The 16,670-nt window shown below is 41.5% G+C and overlaps 1 protein-coding gene across 1 annotated transcript in view; it reads right to left on the reverse strand.

Annotated features, from left to right (window-relative positions):
• The window catches only part of ARMC8 (armadillo repeat containing 8), a 70,958-nt gene extending 54,467 nt beyond the window's left edge, over positions 1 to 16,491 (reverse strand). Inside the window, exons 1-2 of the mRNA XM_054167092.1 lie at positions 16,312 to 16,491; positions 14,092 to 14,168 (exon numbers count right to left, since the gene is read on the reverse strand). Coding sequence (XP_054023067.1) covers positions 14,092 to 14,168; positions 16,312 to 16,356 — 122 coding nt within the window. The 5' untranslated portion in view covers positions 16,357 to 16,491. The remainder of the gene's footprint in view (positions 1 to 14,091; positions 14,169 to 16,311) is intronic.
• Positions 16,492 to 16,670: the final 179 nt, after the last annotated feature.

Raw genomic sequence — 16,670 nt, forward strand, 5'->3', positions numbered from 1 at the left:
CACAGCCCGTAGGCAAACACCCCAGAGCTCTGGGATTTGATTATGTCCCAGATTATGCAAGTAAACAAAAACCCAAACTATCTCACATGCACACCACACACAAAGAAGTCTCATTATTGACAGAAGCTAAATATATTGGTTCTTTGAGCCCATATATTCAATAGACTTAGAAAAGAAAGGGGGGGAAAAAAAAAAAAAAACAAACAACACATACACAAAACCCAAAACTTCAAAAAACCCCATGGTATTGGTTGGGAAATCAAAAGTTGGTGAAGTATTAACTGAATATTCTACTCGGTGCAGGAAATGACAGAATGAAAAGAAAGAAGAACTATCAACAGTCTCTAGAAACCAGGTTTTCACTCTCATCCCCACCACAGGCTACCTTTTGTAACTTTCAGGATACCTAAACATCTGTATGCCAGAATCTCAGGAATAAAGTGAAAACAGTAACATCTTCCTGTCTGTTACTGCAAGATTAAATACATTAAGGGCATTCATTCATACTACAGTAAGGCAAGAAGGGAACCATTTTGGAAAGTGGGCACTGGATTGCACACATCAAGAAGTCCTGTGGAAAATGCATGGTTTGTAACATTGTTGTGCAGAAAACTGCTACTGTACCCTAAAAACCACCACCACCATTTGAAGCTGGTTTGGTTTGGTTTGTTTTCCCTTCAATAACAAACATCCAGAGAACCTAAAAGAAAACTAGCAACTTAAGATTAGTTTCAGGAAATCAAAATGACACATTTCTAGAAAACTCTCTAGTTGTAGAGACCTTTACAAGAGAAGGGGAAAAAGGAATTAAAACAAAAAAAAAAAAAGTCCAAATAAGTACTTATCAACAAAAATACAAAACTAAATTATACTCCTTGTAATTGCAGAACTGATAGCCATTGGTTCCCTGTGCCCATAATTCATGCACATAATTTGTGAACTTTAGTGCTTATTTGAAGTCAGCATATTTTCATGCCACTACACCACTCTTTCACTTGCTATCTACAAAATTTAAGAGATTCAGAGTAGCCCTGCTCTTTAAAATCTACTCTGGTCTGCATGAACACTACCCAGTCCTTGTCTACCCACTCAATGTGCAAGTTCCACCACAATAAGTGGTTTCCCAACTGTCAAACACTTCATTAGAGCTATGAAGAAAAAAAAAAATTAGGCAATATCTGGTCTGGTATAAACATAACCTTTATAAACCTCAATTAGTAAAGGTAATTGCCCATTTTTCCTGAAGTATTTCTCCATGTGACTCACTCTCTTGTAGCACACAGTTACCAGGCCACAGAAGAGTCCTCTAGGAATTTTAAGCAAATGGAGGCTAACTTCTCAAGTTTGGGTAGTGACCTTGGAGCAAGGGAGCAGCATTAAAAGCAGCTGAATGCTGAACTGCAGTTCCATGTATCTCTTAAAACCAGAAAAATCAGGATGCCACTTGACTCATCAAGTGAGCCATTGCTTGACAGGAATTTGCCTACCCAGCACACAGTTTTACACAGCTGAGTATCAGCAGAGAATGTTGGGCCCTTCAGTTACAACTTTATACCACAAGGCAGGAGCTCGAGGTGAACCTTCTCTGGAGGAGGGGTTGGATTAGATCTTCAGAAGTCCTTTCCAAACCCTATCATTCTGTAATTCTGTGAGAGGAGGTAGAAGAGAAATGAAAGATCAGAAGACAGGCTGAGCTTTAAACCCAAGAAAATTTATGGAATGAAGACTTGACTGAACTCACAAACAGTACTCCAGTGGTTTCTATGCTGAATGCTTGTTAAAAAACAATCAAACAAAACCCACTATCCTGGCCATTTTAAGTGGTTTTAAAAAGAAGTGTCAGTCAAAAACAATGGCAGAAGCACTGATTAGATATCTCAAAGGAACAGAAACTGCACCACTAGATTCAGGTACTAAACTGTTCAGGCCACTCTGGGAAAGACTACCTCTCCCTGTTACCCTTAAATGTCACCTCAGAGTCGTAAGAAAGGCTGCATCATGTCACATATCCACAAAGGCATCACAAAAAGCTACGAAGGCAGCACTTGCCAAGCACTCTGAAGAATTACACAGATTTTGGTGACATTTTAATGCTCTGCTCAGATGGTTTTACACTTTGTGTTAAAATAATATCAAAATAAAAGCATAACAACAGCAAACTTTTGCAATTCCTGTGCCAACTTCACAAGGCCTTGCTAAACTTATAACCATTTCCTATGTAGTAAGTTCTGCTTATGAATTCAATTGAGACCGTTTCTGAAGTGGCAGGAATATGGCCAAGCTCTACATTCTACCTCGACCGACTAGACAGATGGGCAGAGTCTAATGGCATGGCATTTAACAAGTCCAAGTGCCGGGTGCTGCACTTTGGCCACAGCAACCCCATGCAGAGCTACAGGCTGGGGTCAGAGTGGCTGGAGAGCTGCCAAACAGAGAGGGACCTGGGGGTGATGATTGACACCCGCCTAAACATGAGCCAGCAGTGTGCCCAGGTGGCCAAGAGGGCCAATGGCATCCTGGCCTGTATTAGGAATAGTGTGGCCAGCAGGAGCAGGGAGGTCATTGTGCCCCTGTACTCTGCATTGGTTAGGCCACACCTTGAGTACTGTGTCCAGTTCTGGGCCCCTCAGTTTAAGAAGGACATTGAAACACTTGAATGTGTCCAGAGAAGGGCAACAAGGCTGGGGAGAGGCCTTGAGCACAAGCCCTATGAGGAGAGGCTGAGGGAGCTGGGATTGTTTAGCCTGGAGAAGAGAAGGATCAGGGGTGACCTCATTGCCCTCTACAACTACCTGAAAGGTGCTTGTACACAGGAAGGGGTTGGTCTCTTCTCCCAGGCAACCAGCACCAGAACAAGGGGACACAGTCTCAAGCTGTGCCAGGGGAGGTTTAGACTCGAGGTGAGGAAAAAGTTGTTCACTGAGCGAGTCGTTCGTCATTGGGATGTGCTGCCCAGGGAGGTGGTGGAGTCACCATCCCTGGAGGTGTTCAAGGGGAGATTGGACGTGGCGCTTGGTGCCATGGTCTAGTTGTGAGGTCTGTTGGGACAGGTTGGACTTGATGATCCTTGGGGTCTCTTCCAACCTTGGTTATACTGTGATACTGTGATCACTCAAACTGTGATGTTTAGCGAGGTCACAGTCTTGATCTGTGATTCAGGTGAGTTTCTCCATTGTAGTTCAAAAAGTTCCTCAGAAAGGTCACAGCAGGTAGGCAAGAATCATCATAAGCTGCTGATTTCTGACCAGTACAGGTACACTCAACCATTTAAACTCGCAAGTAAAATACCCTGAAATTGGCAAGATGACCAAAATCTGTAAAAGATAGGACTCAAAGATCATGGGGGTGTGTATTATGCCTTGGCACTCCCAAGCTGCATGCCACACTTCTCTTCAAACTTGCCCCTTAAGAAATTAATGAGTTTGATATACAGGAAGCAGGTGGATATGGAAACCAAGAATATCCTTAAAATGCCATAATCCAGAGTTGAGTAATAGTAGACTTTTAAAAAATATTTATTATGAACAATAATTATAATTCCAGATCACATTTTAAGGAGATTTTCCTGATCAGGAATATAATCTCCTTAGTAAGTACCACCATGTGCTGCCTTAGTCTACCAGGTCCTTGGTGAATCATGAACCTTGGAAAAAAATGAGGGCAACTCCCTTATTTGAAAACATATCTCTAACAAGTTTGAGCTTGACTGATTTCAGGTCCAAGATGACATGAGATTCATCCAGGAAAAAAAAGGCAGTTAAAGATCATTATCTTCTACAAGAGGTAACACAGGAACCTCAGGAATTTGTAGTCCAAAACTGGATACTCATTAGATTCCTGAATATTGTGCACACTGCTCCCATTTCCTACTATGGAAAGAGCCCTTGAAATGAAGAATAAAGAAACAGTAGCAAACGCACAGAGAACTGAGAACTTAAGAAGAACAACTAGTCTATGGCAATTCTAGGCCTATCCTGCGAGAAAGCAGTAATCCAGAAGAGGGAGATAGACAGACACGTGTTCCAATCATCAGCTCCAAGCTTTCAGGTATGTTATCAACCCTATTTCTATGCAACACCACATAAACAGCTTTAGAAGGGGGGGGAAATGGAGATTTTATGCATGTACCTAGTACAATGCAGCACTACTTAGATTCTCAGCCTCAGGTAAGTAGCCTTCTACAGAGCTAAAAGAACAGCCATGAAACTTCCCTGTATCAGTCAGAGGTCCTAAGATTAATTTGGTTGCTGTGGTTTTGTTTTTCTTCTCCTGTGTATTAAATACCATAGTTAGACTGAAACTGAAATAAAAACCATTTAACAAAATAATCTGAATTTAAATTACTTTAATGCATAGATTTCAAACCTGAGAGCCAAATTTTATACAATAATCTACAGTAGTGCAATAATTTAGGGGAAAAAAATAAATCCACACTTTCAAGAGGATAATACAGGCTGCCAACAATAAAATACAGCAGAGATCCTAGCTAAGCACTTGGAAATATTGCTTCCTGAAGTACCAAATCACCTTTTTGCATCTCTTACTGCTTCTTAATGAAACAAGAATATAGTTTCATCAGTTCAATCCTGTGACCACCAAGTTTTAATTTATTAAGTTAACTAAAAACTGGAAAAACAGAAAGATCTTTTCTTCCTGCAAACTTTAGAAAAGAGGGATGAAATAACCCAAAGTTATCAGATGAGATTTACCAGTTCTAAGAAGCTTTTGGAACATAGGAACCCAGAAGCAATTGGTTCAATTAATCAGCTATACATAAAATTCAATGCATGCTAGTTTTGTAAATGTAGTAGCATAGTAGAAGTCTTTAAAACAAAATATTTAGAAATGTATTAAAGAAAAAAAATATATTTTTCTCCATCCAAATTCAGTTCAACAAGAGTTACAAGAGGAAGTAACGTGCCAATTGTGTATGAAGTTGATGTTGTTATTCTGATGCTTCATGTGCAGATGTTTAAGGGCACCAGATACAGCCCACTACATTACATGTAACAAACTGCAAGTAAAATATAGCCTTTCAGTTTTAATGATTCCTAGCCAAATACAAACAAAAAATTGAAAAGTCCAAGTCCTGAGAAAATTAGCATTCTAGTCTATCAATGTGATTTTGTTGTAGAAACGATTTACAGCAGAAATTAATGAAGTTTAACATCTTCATGAAGTTGATTCTAATTTAGGGACTCTTTCCACAAAAACCCCACAAGTGTTACTGCGCAGTTCTACGAACTGGTGTGAGCTAACTTCCCAGCTGAGAAAGAACAGATCATTTCTAGCAAGCCCTAACACATGCAACTCTTCTGCAAGGTATCATAAGGAAACAACATAGGTAAATGGACTCCTCAGTGAGAATTTGGTTTTTAATCTGTGTTTTTAAACACACGGTATTTTCTCATCTTGTGCTTTCTGAAAATAGGTAAGGCATCCATATTTAAGAGGTTCCCAGACAGAGATGGTTAACAAACATGAAATGATCACAGAAGGAAAAGCAGCCCTAGACACTTCAAGTCAGTGCTTTCACTTTTAGTATGAAACAGTTACAAGAGATTCCAAGACAATTACACAGAGGAAGCATCCAAAACAATGCACTGTCAGACGAGAAGATATATCTACCCCAGGCTGATCAAAATTGTGAACAATACAATGACGCCAAAGCATCATTCTGAAAGGTCTCCAAAACTCAGTATGCAAATACCAAAAGAGCTGATAGAAGGACATAGTTCAAATGAAACTGTCTTCAGTTTCTAGGTTTCAGTATCATATAAGCAAACTGTTCCTGGACTGGACTGGGCAAGAGTCAGAAGCTGAGGAGCTCCAGTTTTTACAATTATGCTTTACATAGCCTTTGACTCCTCTTCCTTCTCCTCTCCACCCACTCTTTCATTGTTACGGACAGATGCAAAACAACCAACATCAGGCAATAACAACAAATTTTGCATGTTAAAATATGCCCATCATTATTTTGGCAGAATTAATTTCCAAGGTGGACATTACCATGACTTGAATCTCGGTCAATTACCAAATGTGTGAGCTGTTTCCTACCCCTTCAGTAAGCAGCACACTAACATGATTACCAGTCCAACCAAGGGAATAAAATGTTAAAAATTCCTGCCAACTCAAGCAAACCACAGAAATCAGCTTATTTTGAAAGGTAATCATCACGTTAGGAAGAAAAATGTCAAGATTTCTAATCTCATTCAACAATACCTGTCGATGCAAAGATGATGATGATCTTACAGGAAAGAACAAAGTAGCACGTAGATACACTGTTACTCAACTTGAGGTTTAACACTTTGAAACTGTTACACAATTAAAGAACAATGCAGACTAAAACTCTGCATTTCAAGAAGGAAACCTTAAATCCATGGTTGTTCCCAGTCTTAATTCTGCACTCTCAGACACCAGATACAGTCAAAGTGCTGCAAAAGAACAGCATATGGCTATAATTACAGCTAGGCAGAACAGCAGACTTTAACACACATAATACTAAAACTGATCATTTAATCCAACTTGTCCATATCATAATGCTTCAGGAAACCATTTGACTCTGAAGCACCTTCTTTGGAGAGGAAACTTACCGTGCCATAAGTTTTGTTGCCAAGGAAAAATCTACTAAATAGAAAGTGGTGTCAGTGATCCACATCTGCAGTCAGAATTATTTTTATCTTATTCCTACCCTGAAACTAACCCAGTTTTCAGTACTTGTCTTGCTATGTGTGTAGCAGGCTGAAGAAACCTCCAATATCACATACTTACTTCCATATGAGCTCACCTCAGTCAACTCACATACTAGTCTTCCATACTAAGCTTAACAGCTTAGGCTCTCCATGTCTTGGGCTGCCATTTCAATTCAAATTCCCTTCAAATCTCTGGGCTGATTGACTAAACAGGAGATGCTGCTTTTCACACCCCTCTCTCTCAAGCCTGTTTTATTGCCTCATCCTTCGCACTGACTCCCAAAATTGTGCTACAAATGAATGAGATCACTCATCAATACAAAAAATTGCCTACTCAACCTCAAGGACACACAAATTTAAAATGCTTCATGTCAGCAGAGGATGGGCATAGAGCTAGTTTTCATTAGGTAAACTTCTGAAACAAAACCACCCAAACCATAGCTAGAGCTCTGTATTATCAGCATTTCAGCATCAGTCTCTGCTATTTAAACAAACTAGATCATAATAGCCAAGAATTATCCAAAAAGAGGTGTGGGGGAACAGCTGCAGTTCAGCAGAACTCTGAGAAACAGAGATCTCCTGCTTTGTGATACCAGATGACCAGAATACTTTTTACACAGCTATCCTGAAACAGCCAAACCACATGAAAAGAACAGCCTTCATCACTCAGGTGAATGACCCAAACCATCAAACAGAACTGTGTTACTTTATTTTGTAATGTCTCTACCTCCCTCCCAGGATGAAACAGTGCCTTCAGCATTTAGCAATATATCCCACAGTTGAAGTAGAAATTACATGAAATTTCATTAAGCAAAGAATGCAACACTACACTTCTCTGGCACTGTTTTTCACTCATCATCTCTTCACGAAGTTACTTTTGTAGCCCACCATTTTAAGCCCACCACTCATAAGCAAAAGAACGCTGTCCACCACAAGTCATTCACATTAAGAACTCTCAATTTCTGTACTGGAAAATACCTTAAAAATGGCTTTTCAACACCTGCTTAGCTCTTCTCAGATCTGAGCTCATAATACTGTATGACATTGTCCCCTACAGCATAGGCCAGCAATCACTGAAGGATCACCAAAACCTGATCATTTTACCGATCTACTAGCCATTAGATTACTATAATGTAAAGTCTTTCCAACAGGAAAGTATAGCTGCAGATTTTTATCTCCAAACATCCATCAGCTAAGATGATGTAATCAGCCTCCATATACTTTAGTCATGTCTATGTCTTTCTCACATGAGCGTTACTAAGTGCTCACTTCGGACAGAAAGTCTGCAATCTATATACAGATAAATGCACTTGGTCTACACGTTTACTGGGCTGTTCCTGGACATTTCAGGCAAAGCATGTTTGAAGTATGCTTTAGCAAGTGATATCACCAGCTAGCCTTCCTACTACTTTACAACCCCAAAGTAAAAAATGGAAATTAAAAAAAACTCAGCACATCTACATTATCAGTTCAGCACTGGCAATACAGTATATGTACCAAAATCAGTTTAATCATTTGGTACACAAATTAATTGGTAAGCAGAGTTCTGCCTTTGACTGTTACTAGGAACATCAATCTTTTACAAGGAGCTAGCCTAAGAGAATATAAGTCTACATTACAAACCGAAAATTAGCTTGTTTTGGAAAGCAAGTAAATCCAGGATTTTCTTGTGCTCATTCTGATCAATCTGAAACTGCAGCTTAGAACCACAAAAATCCAACTCCAAATATGACAAATCACAAACTCAGCAGCATTGCGAGTTTTGTGGCACACATCCCTTGGGTTCAGTCTCTAGTTCAGTCTCCATAACACACACACACACACACACACACTCCTAAAGGGCATAATGACTATTTCGCCCTTAGCTGCCTGCCGCATTTTGCCCTCCTTTACAGGGCAGCCACTCTACATTTGTCTAATACATTAATAAAGCTAAACTCCAAATGACCTTAGCTCAGAGTATTCAGCTGTGCTTAAAGTTTGTCAATTCTTACTCAGATCTCAAGACTTCTGCAACCAACACTCACTTGATTTTTCTCCAGCTACATCACATAGCCTGACAGAAGTTGTTTCTCCCTCTTTCATCCTACTTATAGCCTGAAAACATCACAGTAATAGCATCACTACTTTTGGAGAAAAGTGTCTTTATGCCCTTCCTAAAGGCAGCACTGAAACAGCTTCATTAATCATCAATCCTCTTTCAGAGGCTCAGAGTAACAACTGGAATGCTTGAAATATTAAACAGCTCTATAAAGCTGAAGACAGCTAGCCAAATGTTATAGGTATACCTAAAGTTTATCCTACCTCTAATTATTAGACCAGGAGTTACAATATGTAACATTTTTGGGGGAGAGGAAAAAAAAAGGTAGTATTATGCATTTGTGCTTTTTGCTGCATTATAAAGAAAGCAGAAGAGTCTTAGTCTGACAAGAGAACGCTTTCTTTCTATGGCATCTTCCACTCTTCCCCCTGTATCCACACTTCTTATATCTGACTCTACAAAACCTATTATAATAAAACCACTCTTCACAGAGCACTACTCAATTCTCAAATTATGTCTGAGGCCTTCTGATGTCATATTCTATCACTCTGACAAGGTTGCCTAGCTGTTAAGATTCCTCAATTTACCTCTTGCAAGGAAGAAATACACAAATAGAACAGTGCTCCTAGAACCCTCTCAGCATCAGATAGACCTGCTCCATTTTTCCTCAGATTCTGCAACCTAAAGAACAAGCTTTTATTTCCAGGCCACAAAGAGCCTATCCTGCAGTTCACAAAGTATCAACAGAAGAGACTCAGAAGCCTCTTCCCTCAACATATAAATGACACTGGGGAAAAAAACAACACAAAACCAAACCACTTAAAAAAAAATCCACCATTTTTTCTTTGCCAACTAGACTTCAAAGTTCCCTACTGCTTCTGAAACTACACATTTACTACAGAGTACTGTCTAGGAGATAACAGGATTGATCAAAACCATACAGAGGCAGAATAAGACAGGAACAAGCCTCTAAGGACTTCCATTTCCACAGGGCCATTCTGATGAAAACTCAAGCAAGTGAATATACAAAGGAGAAGACATGGTGCCTGTAGAAACCTTAGGCTCTGAGAGAGACTGGCAATGTGGTTACACACGTTTGGGATTCACCATGTGAAAACAAATGCTGTTTTTCATTTAGTCTTAAAGAAGGTTTGCTTATTAGACAATGAAGAACAAGAGGCCAAAGTGCCCTCTTCATAACTCTCTGAATGGGGTACCTGTTTCTCTATTAGACGCGAGATAGGAATCTCTTCTCTTCTCACTTCATGAAACTGCCTCTTATATTTCATAGAGCTATCCCTGCAGATGTGTGTGGAAGACTGCACTGATGCTCTCATCCCAATTGCCATAGCTGAGAAATACAACACATGCCTGGAACATTTTTTTCCAAATCCAAGAACACACAAAGAAAGCAAGCTGGGTGTAAAACACATTGAGTTGTTCCAAATTAACATCCAAGCAATCAACCACAAGAGAGATACAAGATAGGTTCCACAAAAATAGTGTTGCTACATAAAGTAAGGGAGGAGTTTTTGTGGTTTTTGAGTATCTTCTGCTTATCTTCTGTTTGAAGAAGGCAGAAAGCAGCAGGAAATACAACACATCTTCAGCCAAATGCAAGTACAAGTCTACCGACCCTTAGAGGAGTTTTGAACACACACCTAACCCTGCACCAAATAACCTACCACAAAGGTAGGCCAGTACCTTGGTAGTACTAAGATGCCCATTTCAGAGTCTTCAAAACACTGAGCCTAACCACTGCAGCACTGCTAGTATAAGTCCTTGTGGATCCTTAAAACCTGTCCAATTCAAAGTGGTCTGCAAGTTCTTGTCCATATGGCAACTATCATACTTTCCTTATCAACAACAGCAATTCTAAAACACTCAAAATCATACTGTGCAGAGAGCATATAAAACTCAAATATACTGCATAGATCTATACTAGCATTCCCACCACAACACTACACAGTCCCTGAGAAAAAGGAAGGCACTACAGACATACACTGTGAAATTAGTTCTTCAGTACCAAGTACCACTTATATAGGATGTTTCTTTCATTTCCCTGAGACATAAATACTCACACAAGCCTGGAAAATGCTTGCCCAGTAACTCCAGCTGCCTGGACAAGCACATCCACGAAGGACAGAAACAGCAGCAGCATAGGAATTCTTAGTGCACCACAAAAATGCTTATTTACAAGCTTTATGAGATGACACCCTCTGACTGCTAAAGATCAGGCTGATGAGAAACAGTTGGGACCATAAGCAAGCCAGATTTGTCAGAAAGAAGGCTGCTTTCAAAACTAGTCCTTGAGATGGAATTACATAGCTCCCAATACAATGATAGATTGCCTCTTTCAAGGCACCATGCTAAATGGAAGCAGGACAAAATGTCTCTCAAAGAGCTCCTAACCAGGAAACAGAGGATAAACGTAGGTATCAGGCGCATATCTGAACAATGAGGTCTTGAGCTTAAAGGTGAGCAAAAAGCCAAAGGTAGTCTAAGAATCACCACCCAGAAGTGTTTAGAAAAAAAAATAAAATCCTGTCACACTGAAAAGCACAGGAAAACGTTGTAGCAACCACCTTGGGACAAATGAAGCTCCTATAGCAAGGCAGGAATTTACAGTTCTGCTTTTCTTCCAATAACATCAAAACATTTAAGAGAGCTTCTGAGAGAACACAGTATTTAACCCCATACAACATCTGATTAAGGTAGTCTGTGTATTGTCAATAGTGAACAGATTCAATAGATGCATACTTGGCATCAGTGCTGACCTTGCAGAATGCAACTGAAGCATCTCTGACAAAATTTGAACATAGAAGATGAAAGGTTCAGGGAGCCCCCCAAGTAGACACAAAGCAAACTTGCAAGACCTCTCAAGCGTAAGTATGGCTACAGTGCAGAGTTTAAGCTTACAAAAGGGAACTGCTCTATTAAGCTTGTTCCCTTAGGAAGACAGTAAACAAAAAGATAAATACATACACTGCCATACAGACCTAGGTGTGAAGGTGCGGGCCTTGCACACTTCAGAGTTTGCTATCAGGTAACATAAAAGGCATCAGTCATCCTTGTAAGAATCTCAACAGCAGTACCAGGCAAAAGGGAAATGGCTGATTGGTTTTCCCATGAAGAGGAAGAAGACAAAGCTCTTAGCCAGGTAAGACTTCACTCTCTGGACAAAAGAATAGTCTGAGTACAAGCTCTCTGACAATTCACAGAAAACAACCAGAGATTTATTCATTTAAATAATGTCAGAATATGTAATTAAAAGCTTTTTCAAGTTACAACATTGCAACTGGACTGGTATGATTTCATGTTCAAGAAGAATTTAGCTATCTTTTACCTTTATCAAACCTCAGAGGTTTTCATAAAAATTTTGTTGGTTTTCATTACAAGGATGCACTTTAAAAAAGCCCCAAACCCAAGTTATTCATTCAAGTGTCTTTAATAGCATACGAAGAACAGAACTATTGTCACTGAAAACAATCTGAAGAAACAAAGCCCCTGAAGACAGCCTATTTTCTGATGCTTGATATTCATACAGTTCCATCAATCAAAATAAAAATCTAGGTCATCAGAATTTTCAGCCAAGATGCAGGGGGGAAAAAAAAAAAAAAAAGAAAGCACAAAACAGGACATCTTAGAAACCAAAGATTTTCAGCAAAGTATGCAGAATATCTGGTAAAGCTTCTGAGAGGCACTTCCGGTAGAACTTTGATCCTCTGCTATTTCACCCCAAATATCAGTTCACTCCATCTTCAGTATCTCTTCAGATACCTTAAAGTCAAAGGAAGAAGGGCAAAGCAGTAGTGTTTTTCTGAACAAGGAGAATGTTGGACAGACTTTTTTTTTGTATACAGACTGCTCTAAATTCCATTCTCTCACACACACACACACACATATATATATGTGCTCTTCTAAATGGGACTGTTTTACACCCATCCACCAGGACTCAGATAATAACAAACCTACCACACTGGATTTACTGCATGTCAGGAAGGAGGTATTCTCAGGATTTTAACCAGAGCGTCACAAATATGGGGCTTACCATCCAATTCTGCCTTTTCAAAGCTACTGTAAAACAAATCAGTACTTTCTTGCTTTTAAATGCAAGAAAAGCATCTCAGCATAGAATCCACTGACATCCAAGGACAAGATGAAGATTTTCAGATGTTAGCCCAGACAAAGATACTACCTACAACTTTTGTTTCTGGGAAATCAGTTATACTTCAAAAGATATAAATAGCACCTCAAAAGACAGGGAAGGGATTACCAAGGGTTGTGGGTTCCAGTCCTTTGGAAAGAAAGGAGAGCAGGGAGGGAGGGCCACCCAGGGCTCAGAGCATCTGCCAAGGAGAAAAGAGGGGCTCAGTCAACCCACTCAAGGATGAGACATATCCTTGCCCCAAGATCATCACACCATCCTTTCTGAGTAGTGAACTAAGGTGGCCAAGGGGCAGAAGCCAAACAAGACTCTCCTACAGGGAAGAGTTAAGAACCTGTACATAGTCACAGAGGTACACCAGAAGTTTTTATAGAAGTAAAGGAGTAACTCAACCAATAAAGTTTCTGGGACGCTTAACATATGTTGTGTTTTTCATGTACTTCAAAGGGAAACTAACTTCGATATGCTCCCTCTGGATACCTTCTGTCAGTAAGTTGCCTGAAAAGGTGTGCTTTAGCTACCAAAAGCCAATCTTGGGCAAGGACTTGTTGGCCATGTTGCTGTGTGGTTATAACAAAAAGCTGATAGCCCAAAGAGAGCAAGAAAACCAGACCTTTGCACCATTTTTACTACCGATTCGGCAGGACAAGTCCTCTACTCACTCTTTCAGTCATTATCCTGTACCACTGGCATGCAACAGAAGTACTCAAATATAATTTGCATCCAAACTAACTTCTGTGGAAGCATTTTCTTTCAGCTTACAGTTCCCATCATAGAGACAGAAGCCATGTGTTAAAACAAAAAAAAGAAAGCCAACCCTCAGGCAGAGCAGCAGGGGAAAAAGAGACAGGTACACTGGCTTAGCAGTGGAGTAAGAGAAAAGAGTCTCAGCAGACCTAGAAGAGCAAAAGGTGGCCAAAAGGAAGAAATTAATCCAAAAAATGTGAATGCTCACAGAATGTTTAAGCTTGTTTCTGGTAACTGGGAGGCTGCATTACACACTACAGAGTCATAGTCTGCTAAAACAACACTGCCACCTTTGCAGGAACATTTTCCAATCAGATTTTAAAAAGAAATTAAAAAAAAGGAGGGGGGAAGGAAAAAGGAAGATAGGCAAAAGCTTCTTGCCCTGGACATAACAACTCCAGTGGAATCCAACCAACAGCCCAAGTGTGTCTCAGATGACTTACATGACACCTTGCAGGACTTTCTGAGGATCGAGGTCAAATAATCTATCAACATAGTGGCGGCTACTCGCCGTTACCTCCTGTGGAGAGAAGAAAAAGGGATTGGTAAGAGTTTATATTCCATTCATTTAATGGCAGACAAACAGGAATGGCTAACACTACAGAAAGTCTACCAAATCTATCAGGCAAGATAGCAGCAAAACCACAGAATCATAATTAAATGTGTAGGATGTTACTGTTGGGCAACATCCACACAATGAATTAACCCTGTGTTCAACTGTAATTTAAAGATGATGCTAAATGTAGGTAAAACATTACAAATCAAAGCAAGTTAACAGGGCATACAAAAGGGTCTACTTCAGTTGTCACCACTGCCTTAAAATCCAGTTCTGTTATATTCAGTTACTACGTAAGAAAAACAGGAATGCCTGAGAGGAAGTTTAAGGGCAGTTACTGTTCCTCAAGGAGCACCTCCACAAACAAGGTCTCAAAAATAAGGAAGATTGTAGGAAGATATTTTTCTGTAACTTTATCATATCTACACATTTCAAAGACAGTCCCACACAACTTCAACAGGTTCAAAAGCACACATCCTTCATAATATTCCCAGAACTGTTTTATAAGACAAAGTGAACTCTCAGCAACAGGACCATGCTTGCAAGCTAAACATCTATGCACCAATTATTTGTTATTCCCTTTGAGAAGATCCAAAGATGGAGATGGCAAGCATTCCAAAAAACAAGGGTGGGAAAGAGGAAGGGAATTTTCCCTCCAGGTTCTCATGAACACATGCCAGGGTGTGTTTCAATTATCTCACTTTTTTTGTTGTTGGTTGGGTTTTTTTTTGCCAGCTCAACTTTTTATTAGGTTTTTCCCATTTTATCCTTATGAGTTTTCCTTGAAAGAAGCTAGCAAGGAGGAGGTTTTAATTCCTTCGTTTTTCAAGTATCTATTCTTGGGATGAATCTACTTCTGCTTCCCCACCCAGATGTCAGAAGCATCTGCAGCTTCTTGCCTGTGGTCTCACACAACTCCGAGAGAAGAATCATCTAGAGGCAGCGAGACTCCTTTGTCTCCAGGAATACTATTAAATGATGCCAAATAAGTTCTACAAATAAGCTTTCCCCCTATAATGGGAAAGAAACGATTTCAGCCAACAGATTTTCATGTACCAAATTTATGTATTTACATCCAAGGCCTTCTGGACTTCAGAGATCTTACCACTTTGTTTCTAAACTATCCTGGCTTTCACCTTATCAGCTATAAGGTTTGTGATACGTAGGAGGACATTCATATCTAAACAAACAAGTTTTTCAGGTAGTCTCCAAAAATAATTCATCAATACCATCAGTTACACACTTCTCTTACCTACTAAGACATTTTAAGGAAAAACAAGGGGGAAAGTCCAAAACCATGGCTCTTTCCAGCAGTATCCACACCGTACCTTTTGCACTGTTACTCTCAGCTCACAACTCCAGGGAGCAGCAGGACAGCAACCAGCACTAGCTGGCCTACACGCTCTCAGCTGTCCCCAAAGGAAAGGATACCAGTCAGAGTTGTCAGACCCCCTTCCGCAAGGCCAGCGCCCTGCCCACAGATGCAACACATCAGCCTCCTCCCTGCAGCAAAAGCCAACAAGGCCGTGCCGGGAGATTCCAAAAAGCTGTTAGAAGATCAGCGCTTCGCCACCGAAACACCACAGGCTGGAAGCCCGCTACACCTCTGAGAGACCGTCCCTACCTCTGCTTGCAGCCTGCTCGGTACCACTCCAAATAACGTCAGCGAGCCCTCTTCCCGCTGAGCAGGAGTTTCGGAGGGACCAAAAACATTCAAAGAGCAGCTGAAGTGTGTTAAGTCGTGTCAGCAGGTAAAATTACATTCGGAGTAGACAGTACCCGTAATAAAAATAGTAACGTACTCCTCAGCAACGAGGGGAACACCGCTTGGAAGAGATTTCCGCCCTGCTAGCATGAAGTTGCGACGCGGGGCGCACAAGGGACCGAGCGCGCTGTCGACGCCCATGTCACCCCTGCGGCCCACCACAGAGCCCATCAGGCCCGCTCCCGGCCCCGGGGCCACCACACAAAGGGGCCCGGCAGGTGCTGGGGGCCCGCCGCGAAGGCCAAGGTCAGGCCGAGCCCAGTAGCAAGCGGGCGGGCGGACGCCCTCCCCGCGGCGTCCGCGCTGACGGGCGGCGGCGGCACAGGGCCCAGCGGCACTCACCGAGAGGACGCTCATGCGGAGCGGCGCCTCCAGCACACACGCCATCTTGGCGGACGCAGCACCAGCTCCGGCGGCGGCGATCTCACGCTCGCCTCGCCGCCGCCGCCGGTGGGCACGGCCTCATCGCGAAGCGCTGCGCTGCCGGGCGGGGAGGGAAGAGGAGAGAAGGGGGGGGTGGCGGCTTCGCGCCCAGCGAATCGGCCGACGCCGAAACCCCGCTACCTTCCGTCAGGCGCACCGCCCAAGGCGCAGGCGCCCTTCTGCCTCCCCACCACAGCGATCCGCGGGGCGGGCCCGCCTGCGCCTCCCGCTGCCACCCGGCCCGGTGCTGTGTGCGCAGGCGCGGGACAGGTGCGGGC

The sequence above is a fragment of the Dryobates pubescens genome, chromosome 13 (assembly GCF_014839835.1).
Source record: "Dryobates pubescens isolate bDryPub1 chromosome 13, bDryPub1.pri, whole genome shotgun sequence".
In the NCBI taxonomy this organism is placed as follows: Eukaryota; Metazoa; Chordata; class Aves; order Piciformes; family Picidae; genus Dryobates; species Dryobates pubescens.